This window comes from Haliotis asinina, chromosome 1, assembly GCF_037392515.1.
Source record: "Haliotis asinina isolate JCU_RB_2024 chromosome 1, JCU_Hal_asi_v2, whole genome shotgun sequence".
Classification (NCBI taxonomy): Eukaryota; Metazoa; Mollusca; class Gastropoda; order Lepetellida; family Haliotidae; genus Haliotis; species Haliotis asinina.
The window spans coordinates 6630432-6642771 of NC_090280.1; the positions used below are offsets into that span (position 1 = coordinate 6630432).

General features: G+C 40.8%; 1 protein-coding gene across 2 annotated transcripts in view; it reads left to right on the forward strand.

The window, feature by feature from the left end:
- Positions 1-5609, forward strand: part of LOC137286635 (nephrin-like) — a 33177-nt gene extending 27568 nt beyond the window's left edge. Inside the window, exons 14-17 of one of the 2 annotated variants that reach the window (XR_010956998.1) lie at positions 1224-1322; positions 2280-2372; positions 2762-4286; positions 4583-5609. Coding sequence is in view for 1 of the 2 variants with exons in the window: in XM_067818597.1 (XP_067674698.1) it covers positions 1224-1322; positions 2280-2372; positions 2762-2787 (218 nt within the window). In the remaining variant the exon portion in view is untranslated. Of the gene's footprint in view, positions 1-1223; positions 1323-2279; positions 2373-2761 lie in introns of both variants that reach the window. The other variant, XM_067818597.1, reaches the window with a different exon arrangement.
- Positions 5610-12340: the final 6731 nt, after the last annotated feature.

The following is a 12340-nucleotide window of genomic DNA, read 5'->3' on the forward strand; positions in this document are numbered from 1 at the left end:
GAAAGGATTTTGGGCACCAGAAAGGAGCAGGGAGACCCAGAAAATTGGACTTCTCAGATCGCGTCCGACTGGGAATTTTAGCGTCTAAAAAGCAAAGGGCAAGCATCTCCAACATCAGGTATGAAATGATAGAAAGGGAATCAAAATCTACAGTTAGAAGAAATTTGATTGATCTTGGATGGGAGAAAAAGACTGGAATTCCTTCTCCTCTCATGAAACAAGAACATAAAGACAGGCGTGTTGAGTGGTGTTTGGCACATGAAAACTTTGACTGGGAAAATGTGATTTTTACTGATGAAAGCTCAATATGGGTATATCCCAATAATGTGAAAATATGGACAAAGTCTGCGTCAGCACCGTTGTATCGACGACCTAAATACAGCCCAAAGTTTCATGTATGGGGAGGGATATCCTTACTAGGAACGACCCCGCTGTGTGTGTTTGAGGGAAATCTGACAAGTCAACGCTACACTAACATATTAGATAATTTTCTCCTTCCAAGTGCACATGTGTTTTATGGAAATGACTGGATTTTGCAGCAAGATAATGTTCCTAAACACACCGCAAAACATGCCAAGCAGTGGTTTCAGGAGAAAAATGTGACTGCATTACCATTTCCTGCATATAGTCCTGACTTAAATCCCATTGAGAACATTTGGGGGATGATGAAGGAATGTGTGAATCAAAAGGGGTTGACAAAAATTGAAGACATGAAGAGAGAAGTGGTCCGATACTGGGACAGCATAACTCACGAAACACTAACCTCTCTGATAGGAAGTATGCCTACCCGTCTTAGACTGTGCCGTGAAGCTCAAGGAGACTTGATAAAATATTAAATTGTTACCTACACAACATGAAAAGCTCAGTTCACTTTCACAATACATTCAATTTTATCTGATTTGTTCTCGTTTAATAATATGAAATGCTTTAGCTATTCTCAATAATTTTGAACCATACTGTATATATTTAATCATCTTTTTCATTCATTCATTCATTCATTCATGTATTTATTAGAATGCGGGGTCATGGGTTGTCAGTGAGAAAGAGGGGTGCACATAAATCACCTCCAAATGTTAAAGACAAATGCACCTCAGGGACAATTCTGGTTTCGACCCTGGTTGGTGTTATTTACCGTTATCTTTCGTCTATTCCCGAAATATTTATGGTTTCTTGAATGCTGTGTTGAAATCATGGTGGTCAGTTGACAGCTTGTGTGTTTCCAGATGAAGCCACAGAAAATCATTACACCGGACTGACGCACCGTCCCGGAACTAGTACTGTGCAAGCAGCCTATGACACCATCCTGTTCCAGACCACCCCTGGTATGTCAGCTTGTGTGCTAGTTAGGCTGTAGCGATTTTGATATTCCACCACTTTTAGCACAATTACAGCAACATCACGGTAGAGGACACCAGAAATGGGCAACACATATTGCACATACACTCTTCAAAAAAAAAAAAAAAGAAAACTCAAAACCCATATATTAGTGTCAATTTGGTATTGTTCAAGGATGTGTAGATCAGTGGAAAACAAAGATACATAAATGATATTTCATTTGATAAATCAGAGGGTCGTTGGACTGCAGCAACATAAAACATCAATGTCTCGCATGAAACGTGAAGATCCTGAGTAGATTTTATCTATGTTTGTCGTAGAAGGCAACGGACGGGATCAGGGGGTCATGCGCGCTGACTTGGTCACGCATGTCGTGGTATGCCAGTTTCATGGATCAGTGCTCATGCTTTTGGACTGTGTGGTCGATTCTCGATTTCTGCAGACCGCGACCATATCACTGGAATATTGCTTGGCATTAAACATCAAATAAACAAATGTTTCGTGTGATAATGTGCATGCGTGCATGTTGTCGTTTAGGTAAGGCATAATACAAAAAACTGTAATTTTTTAGTGCCGCTTGTATATCACAGAACGTAAATCAGGTATCACTAACACCCATCAAGCTGGTCTTCCTGCTTGAGTTTCATCAATAAAACGTGACAACGGCTCTTGCGAATATTCTACGGCAAGGTTGGGGCTGATTACCAATGTGGGTAATTTGTGTGCAGCATATCTCTATTGTTCCCAGCGTTGATGTTCCTGGAATGTTGAAAAAAGGAGGCATAAAACAAAGATCTCTTGTTTGAGTGGCATTTTAGAAGTTGAGGCGTTGCACCGAAACGTCGCAATCACGCAATAAAGAAGTTGCTATCCATACAATTTGTCCTATTTGCACAGATCTCTTTGTTTGCAGTATAATAGCTCTTTCATTGTTCACTTTACAGCAACAGATACTGTTCGAGAAGGGATTTATCAAAACGTAAAGCCTGCAGTGAAACCTAAACCACTGATTGGGCGGAAAGGCAAGAGGCATGGCGGTATGTGAAATGGTGTACAATGGACAAGTACTACAAACTACTGACAGGGATTATCTGTAGGATGGTTAACCATATTTATTATAACTGATCGGGATCGGGTTGTCAGGCTCGCTGATTTGTTTGACGCTTTTCAACGTATCCCAAATGCTTAGATCGATTCTCATGCTGTTGATCACAGGATTGTCTGGTCCAGACTCGATTATTTACAGACTGCCGCTATATAGCTGGATAAATGTTGAGGACGGCGTAAAACTAAACTCACTTACTACATTATTTTTTCTTGTCATTCTGCCTCCGACTTTGTCTGGTCCAGCATGCATGCTCATGCTACTGTGCCATGCCTGCTGAATCGCAAACATTAGAGCAGTGTATTGATTCCTGTCTTTCAGATGGACACATCTACGAGAATTGCTGACTTGCCTAGATGGATACGACACAACTATCAGCAGCCACAGCCTCCTCGTTTTCAGATTGGCGTGAAGGGAGGCAATAGAGAACGTTTTATCTTAAATGTTACAGTGATTGAACATATCATCTGAAACTTTCACCATGTCTGTCATCGGGCAGATATATATATATATATATTTACGTGACAGAGCAGTGTTATCCGGTCTGTAACTACACCTCGACGTCTTCCTTGTCTAAAGCTATGCATGTTGTGTCATGAGCATCAACTAGGTGCATGGAGTGCATGGAGGCTGACGCATTCCAAACTTATTTTTGTTGTTGTTGTTGCTGTTGTTGTTGTTGTTGAGGATATTGTTGCTGTTGTTATTGAATTGATGCCAACATTGTAAACTAGAAAGTTGTACATTTGAACTTATTTGAGAGTAACAAGCAGTGACCATTTGTGACCATCTCGTGTTATTTCGAGGCAAGCCAAATATCAGCTGCATGTGTGGTAAAGTCGTGCCATACAGAGATACCCCGAACGCCGCCTTGCAGTGTAAGGAAAGGGATGAGTGGAGACGGATTGGGCAAAGACTTTTGTCACCGTTTGCTCCTTTCCGTCACCTTCAAACTATTCAGCTCGGAATAACGTCAGCAGGTCACCAATGTAATGTAACAAAGTAAGAGACACCAGAGGTACAAGGGGATGGATATTTTATTCCAAGCAGGACGTCTGTCGCATCATAGGCCCAGAGTGACGTTAGGACCAGGTCTGAGTTCAGACTGGCTGGGATGTGCACTGGACTGCTGCCGTGACTCTGTGTTTCCGTCTGTGTCTCCTCAGCCTCCTTTTCTCGGCCTCCCCTCCTCTAGACTCGGAGTCCTGGGATTATATGGGCTTCATGTCCTTTGACCGGTCAACCAGGGGTCAAGCAGAAGTCATCGTTTCTCCTCTGTTATCTTGTGACCTCTTGATGGGTACACATCAGCTACCCTTGGCCGATCAACCAAGGGTCACACATGTCATCGTTTCTCTCTGGGTATCTTGTAGCCTGGTGGGTAAACAATTGTTTGTCACACTTTCTTTCACCGCCGTTATCACTGAGGTTTATGAGGTCTTCTGCTTGTTCTGGAAGTTAGGAGGATACTTCAAGAATCCTTTCAAGAGTTCTTTCATGGTCATTCCGTGGTCACTCGGTGAGAAGTCAACTTGTTTGTCGTCCTGTCCCTGACCTGTCACTGGTCCAGGGTCCACATGGCTGACTTTGTTACAGGATCCAGGTGTGGTAACGCTCCTTCCGAACAGCTCGCTGTCGCAAGGAGTCCTTGGCATTTTACTGCAGCATCAAGCTGTTGCTACAGTAACGCTGTCTAACAATCTCTTCTGTAACATTACAATCGTGGCAAGAAAGGGACTTTACACATTATACCCATATGGTGTATCAACCCGGATCTTCACAGTGACGAGCGAACGCTTTGACACCTAAGCTTCCCCACCAGCAAGTTCTGGAAGAGGGTATAATAGTAAGTGACAGAGACTAAACATGTACTTAAAGTGGCACATATCCAGAGCAAATACTGTGCATTATTTGTTACTGTTGTAATTGCTTTTCTCTATTGAGTAACCAGATGATATCTCAGAATTCTTGGCTGGTTCATTTTCATTGATCCTATTTTGTGCTGAATGTAGCGCCATACGCGTCTCATGAATGGATGTAGTTATATGCCACGTTTAGCAATATTCCGCCAATATCACGGTCGAAGACTACAGAAATGAACTAAACTTTGTGAGGAACTGAACCAGATCTTCTCTTTTCTAGCCATCAGCGTACGCCCTAAAGTGGACGAACACGCCTTTATCAGTCTGAAGACAAGGAGAACTGCTGTGGGCGTGTTTTACCTAAATTGTTTCTGTTTTGGATGGTTTATCTTTTGTTCGTGTTTCTTGTGTCTCTCCCACCATGTTTATGTGCCACAGGTACCTCCACTTTAAGATAGTATGTGTTCCTTTTATTGTCAAGGCTACTCAGTGCTCGAGACCTGTCACAAGCCCAGTATGTAGTTTGTTTTTACCATTTTAGTAAGTTTTCAAATATGACGTGGTATTGTGTATTTTATATACAGTTTTAATGTACAAAGGTTGCCGTCACAAATCTGTTTAAATAAGTAATTATTTACATTTAGAATTATTCAACAATGTATATGACTTCACTTTGTTCATTTCACCTGCAATGATACATGCTTCATTTTTATGACATTTATATGAAGAAATTGTTGTTCGTTAAGTAAGTAATTTTTCGTTGTGATCATTTTCATTCCTTCTTCTTTTCCTCAATTTGGATGATTTTCTGTTGTCCATTCTAATCTGTGTTCACTTTTCACATTACTTACCCTTTAGTGTTTTGAAACTCTCCAGGATAGAGATAAAAAGTGATTGGCCAAGCCGCATGGTCTTATCGGGTTTCAGTTTGGGAGAAGTTCTCACAAATGCATGTACAAGAGGCAAAATTTATGGCTTGCATAGACTTTTTTCCCGCGGTAAGGAATAAAGTTTGAAGATTCCATGGATTAACCTGCTGTTATATCATCTCGCATGAGATTGACACAGTACAGCTGAAGTTTGCACATGATATTAGATTCATTCGAATGAACGTAAACAATAAAGCTGTGTCATCTTTCACCAATACGGACTGTCTGAGAATCCCAGTTATTAGACGAGGGAATCGAGGTTCTGATTTGGTGCTACTCCGTTGATTAGCTTATGACCTTGCGGATGTGCACACAAATTAAACAGTCTGATACACATCAAGCCACAGTGTGAACATCTCCACCTGGAATGTTCAATAGTCTCGTTATGTATATTTGCTTCAATTTTGTCATTGCTTTGAATGAAACCATTTAAATGTATATCCTTTCTGTTGTCTATTCAAATTGAAAACATTTATGTGTGAGTGATATCGCGTAAGAAGATGTGGAAACAACCTTCAGCAACAGCACGAGACACCAGACAAGGAAGTGACATTCTATGCTATGTGAGGAATAGAACCTGGGTGAACACCTTAACCACAATGCCACCACACGGTCTGTGCAGGCCAACGCTTGTTCTGGTTTTACTACTAACATTTATATTTTATGAACCCCTACTTTTTTAGAATAGCATGCAACAAAAAAGCATGGGTCACCCTAAAATGCGATAGTCATATGGAAACTTGAACGTAGTGAGATCGTTTGTACTCTACAATAAATGCAAACTTGTGTGTGCTTATTGGGCACTTAAAATGACATGTTGGAACATGAGGTCTTTGAGTTTGAGTGGAATGCAACATTGTCAGAAACAGTGAAAAGCAGGGCTGCTCAAACACACCTGCACTGTTTCACTCAAACGATCAAGAATAACAGTCTAGTGCAGGTGGGAGATGGACTTATAATAAGTCGTTTTTTTATAGTGCACAGTCTCCAAACACCAAGTGATTGCTCGCGGCGCTTTTGATAAGACAGCTTAACTAGGCATCAGGGTGATATTTTACACCCCGTGGAACCCAAGTACTGCAGACATCCAGTGATAGTGATTCTGTGCAGCGAGCGTATCAGTGACAGTCATTGCATACCAATATGTTCCCACCCAGTTTGACATTGTGCCACATAAACAAGAAGGATCTGAGGTGACATTAAGTGTTTGCAATCAGTCAAAGTCACTTTTGAAGGGTTTCTTTAGAGACGTCTAGCCTCATGAAAAAGTGGTGACAACAGGTGCTGGAGAGGAGTGACCACTGAAAATATCTGTTTTAAGCACCACAGGTGAAATTGGTGCAAAGACAGAACATGATGCCACTGTTCTTTTAGTGTCTTCACTCTCACCCTTGGTTGTCTTATTATTGTTATGGTTAAGAATTTACCGTGACAAATGATGTAAGCAATCCCCTTGTGAACCAGCAAAACAGAAGAAAGACAAGACATAAGCGTTCAAATTATGTATTATGTATTATGCAACGAGAGCAATATATACAAAGTCACAAGTCAATGCTGATTACAAATTCAATACAAATGAGACAAAATCTAAGGCAATGGGTCACAAAATATATTTAGTAGCAAACTCACCAAAGTCTTGGTACGAAATCAACTATGCAGAATGTAAACACAGCGATCGGTCTGACAGCAGATAATGTAGATTCAGGCATTGATTGTTTTTGATGATCAAGCGTTGGCAGTAATATATCCTCCAGTTAATATGAATGAGTGTCGCCCTCAACACGGCCACCAGCCTTTTCATATATACTAAATCATTACCTGAAAGGCACAAACGAACATCGTCAACACTGTAGAATTCCCTCGAAAAAGTCTCCCGGAAGTAAACACATAGAAAACTAGGAGCAGATAAATTCCGGAAAACCAGAATCCTAAACGTGTTGACCATCTATTAAAATGAAATGTGACCCATCATAATTATTATTCAAAACACTAAATATTGTGACCCAATAATAATTATTACTTAAATACTAACAAAATATACAGAAAATAAACACTCGTAATACTCTCCCCCTTGAGGAAAACAAAGTTTTGCAGAAACTTTCTGTTACAATCATAGCAATAATAACATAATAACATGACGTAATAATATGTGCACTATGGCCACTATGGAACACTTCCTGCAGAAGTACTATGGTAAAATGCAACTACATAGATACAGCATCATCAAGCCATCATACATTTATACCCTGGAAAGTGCATCAGCACAAACATTGTCTTTGCCTTTAATGTGTTTGATCACAAGACTGAACCCTTGCAAGGTCAAACTCCACCTCATAAGTCTCTGATTTTTCTTCTTCATTTTGTGAAGAAAAGTAAAGGGATTGTGATCAGTAAAAACTTCAATTGGAAAAGTGGGGGTACCAAGGTACACTTCAAAATGCTGAAAAGCTAACAAAAGACTTAATGTCTCTTCTCAATGGTAGAATAATTTCTTTGGTGCCTGTCAGATTTCTTTGAAAAATAACAAACTGGATGTTCAATTCCTGAATCATCCTCTTGAATCAGGACAGCACCGGCACCAAAATCACTGGCATCAATTTGCAACTTAAATGCTTTCTAAAAATCTGGTGCCTGCAATACTGGAGAATTCATGAGTATGGCTTTGACTTTTTCAAATGCAGTCTGACAACTGCTATCCCACTTGAATTTTACCTTTTTCCCCAAAAGGTTGGTTAGTGGAAATACAACATCTGAGAACATTCTGTAATAGCCAGAAATACCCAAAAATCTCATCAGTTCTCTCTTAGTTTGAGGTACTAGAAAATGTATAATTGCTTCAACATTAGCATGAACTGGTTGCACCTGGCCGTGCCCTACAACATGCCCTAAAAATTCCACTTGGGCCTTCCCGAATTCACACTTGACATGATTCACAGTTAACTTTGCCTCGGACAGTCTTTCGAAGAAAGCACGAGTCCTTTTGAGATGGTCATCCCACTCCATGTTGAAATCGATGACAACATCCATGTAAGCCTCAACACGATCAAAGCCTGATGTGACATTGTTGACGAGTCTCTGGAATGTCGCTGGAGCGTTCTTCAGACCAAACGGCATTACCTTGTACTGATACAGTCCATCTGGTGTAGTGAATACCGATATTTTCTTAGCACGATCTGTAAGTGGGATCTGCCAGAAGCCCTTCAGTAAGTCAAACTTACCTATATATTTGGCTTGACCAATGCGATCAATGCAATCGTCCACTCTCGGAATAGGATACAAGTCAGTTCGTGAGAGTGCATTGACAACATTCATGTCAGCACAGGAGCGCCAACCACCTCCACTCTTCGGCACAAGAACACATGGTGAACTCCACGGACTGTCACTGGGTTCAATAATGTCATTGTCCAGCATGTATTTCACCTCTTTCTGCAGAATTTCACGCTTCAATCGATTCATCCAATACGGGTGTTCTTTTACAGGCACAGCATCACCTACATCTATATCATGGCTAACAACATCAGTTCGACCAGGCACATCAGAAAATAAGTGAGAGAACTCATAAATCAAATCTGACATTTGAACTTTCTGCGCAGGGGATAAATGTGATAGTTTCTCCTGAAGGTGAGCTAACACATCAGAATTTCTCAACTTTGGTGAAACATTATCACTAAGATCATCAAACTTCACATTGCTAACACAATCATCAATGTTGACAACATTTTCACAATTGTCTTTAGTACAATCAGTAACTGGGGAGAGTGTGGCAATACAATTGACATGTTTGGTTTCTAACCTGTCATGATATTTCTTAAACATGTTGACATGACACAATCTCTTTTGTTTATGATGACCATAGTCTGTGTCGCTAACTTTTTTGTCAACAACATATGGACCTTGATATCTTGCTCTCAGTGGCTGACCAGGTATGGGAAGCAAAACTAACACTTTCTGTTGGTGGGTGGTGATGGTGGTTCAAGTCAAAATGAGTGGCAGCCTCTCTAGCAGCTACTTTTATCTAAAAATCTATTTTCATTTTCTTTCTTGACACTGCTTCCATTGTAGTTCCCCCTGGCTGGATGAACCTTTGCCTTTCTCTCTTCAACTTTGCTTTCGCCTGTTTGACCACTTGCTGAGTTGAGATCACGAAATTAATCTTAGGTTGTTCTCAGGTTTCTTTTGGTGTTTCTTTCTTCCACTCTGGATAGTACAGTTCCAAATATCGATCCACACACATCATGGCAGATTTTTCTCCTCCACGCATGACGAAATGATAAGGATCTCCTTTCCCTTTACCCCTGAGCATGTAAAACCGAGTCCATTTTTCAGCATCGGGTACTAAGAGTTTTTATCGTGGATTGTTCATGATGAATACAAAAATGGGAGCGGCTTCAGGTGATGTGTCACTGTCACTGGTCCACGACTAAATGAAGCAAGATTGTCCTCGTGGTCATTTATATCTTAACTGGCCATCCATGGCATGGTATAGTATCACTGTTAGTCATATCAAGTCATAGCTCTAAGCCAATGCTCTATTGAATAACCAAGCATTTTGAATGGCCTCATCTCTAAGTGCATTGACAAACTGTGGTTTCAAAACAAATGCTACGACAGGCATGTAACTGGAGAAAAGACCCTTTCAAAGGCTGTCTGTCGTCCACAGGTGGTGAACTAATCTTCGTAACACTGCTAGATAGCTATTTCTGGCATTTTTCCTCAGGAAACGATGTCTTTCATATTGAGTCACGGGTAATGATCCTTTTAATAACCAATTGATAATACCATTGACGGCAAGAATCTGTTCTCTCTTCATGTCTAAGATATCTTGTCGAATTTGTTCAACGTCTAGAAATATTAATATGGCCCTTAAAAATTCGTAATGTTTCAACACGTACCGAGCCATAATTCTAGAAAACAATTTCTGTCTGATCTCAGAGAGATGAGTAAACCTCTATTTATTCACAAACAACAAATATACTCTCATATTCATTTATTTTCCAACAATAGACAGTATTTTACATTACATCCACATGACTGCCCCAGCGGGCCATCTCTTTCTGAGTTACTCCTACCAGGGCCAAGTACGGACAGTCTGGAGACAATTTTTCATGTTCACTCCAAGGATTATCCTCTACATCCCAGTTCTTGAGAATGACACCACACTGAACACACTTGGAAGCGTCTCCTCTGAGCAAGTACACAAATCCAGCCGGTGCCATTTGACTAGGACTTTGTTTCATCTGCACAGGCCAAGACTGAAAGGAATTCAATCGTTCTTGGAACTGTCTTTGAGGTTTGAGAGGGATACTGTCCATACATAGGTACCCGTCATCATATTCGGTCTTGTCTATCTCTACTCCCAGCAATGCCATGGCCTGTATCTCTCCACATTCCTCTAGTGCTTTGCAGAACAGGGTGTAGGCTTGAGGCCCCCGTCTAGGAAGCATATCTAATAAAGCTCGGATCCTGTGAAAAGACGGTTTCTCAATAATCTCAGCGTTCATGAAGATGGTAAGCACTCCAAACTGTACCAGTCTGTCGACCACCTCTTCTACTCTTCTTCCTCAGGTTATCAAGGGCTTCCATTTTCAAGAGGGAGAGAGAGACCTGGACGTGATGAAAGGGGTTATATATAATCAAAAATGGAAACCGGATGAAACCGGTTGATCTGTCTGTATGGTTGCTATGCGTCTGATCTAAAAATACACTCATGACCGTGAGGACCGGACAAGGTCGTGGTGAAATGAGGTTAGTGTTTTCCAAGGTCATTGACTTCCGAGAAATGAGGTCACGCAGGTTGTTGATGACGTCATTTTTCTGCTATTCGAGCCGGTATACAACACTCGGTACAAAATATTAAATATTTCAGACTTATCTCGCCGATGACTCTCTCAAATTTACACCTACATACCTTGAAAATGATAAGGGGATGATGTCTACACGCGCACGCACTATGCTTACATAGACGTTATGAATTGTTTGTGACAATAAATAGAGAAATGTTCATCATCCGATGCGCGCGTCCGTAATCGCCAATCACTGTCACTGATTCGATCGTTCTACAAAATCGATATCACTGGACGCCTGCACTACAGGGTTCCAGGGGGTGTTTTCGGAAGAGGAAAGTTTGTAATGTAATTTTGACTGAAATATAGACAGTATTTAGTGTTTTCAGTGAAGAAGGACAGATCATGTCGAGAGAGATGGATGTCGATAAATAACTTCATGCAAACTTGATCAAACATCATCGATGAGAACAAATTGTGTTCTGGTTCTCAAATATGATGACACTGATCAGTGCTGTCTCCTTCGTATATACATTTAAGAAAAACACCAGACGCTGATTTTATTTTCCTCCTCTCCTCTAAAATTCCGAACTAGAATGTTAAATGACGTTTCAGGGGTAGTAGGTAAAATGAATGAATCTGAAATATGCCTGTCCTGTTTTTCACATCTGCCTTGCCAATGCAATAGTGGATTTGAAAAGAATGCTTTGTTTCTAGACTCTAGGGAAGGGGTCAGTTTAGTCATTGATTGATTACAGATAACAGATAGTTCAGTATTTAATTTACACACGCAGCCGTAGCTGTTTTGTTTGTATGGTCCTTATCGCAGGTCTGGCTAGTGTTATACGCTTAACAGGCAAAAACAATATGAATGTTCTGATACTGTCGGCTACTTGGTAACCAAGATAGTGGCGCTGTCCAGTGCGTGCTGTAGTCGATACTTTAGGACCAAATGTCAGTCACATACAGTTGTTTGCCGCACTCGGAAGTCCTCGTGAGAAATACTCGCTCTCTGTTGTAGACAGAAACAGGCAGTGAGGTCTGCCATCACAGAGGCCTGGGAACGTACTTCACATTATCTATGACAGCTTATGTAAACCGGATTGTGAGAGGCATGCTATAAATGTTGTTTCAGACTGGTCACAGTACGGCGTTTGTATGTGTCTGCATATTAAAACGATAGACGTGCAGGGGAGACAACTCTAGGTTGGTTGGTGTGCTGTTTTACGTCGCACTTTTCTCAGAAACTCAGAAAGTGTTTCGTTGAAAACGATATATTGAGACTTGTTTGTATGATTGAAAGTGGCCAAATGTACGTTTTCATAC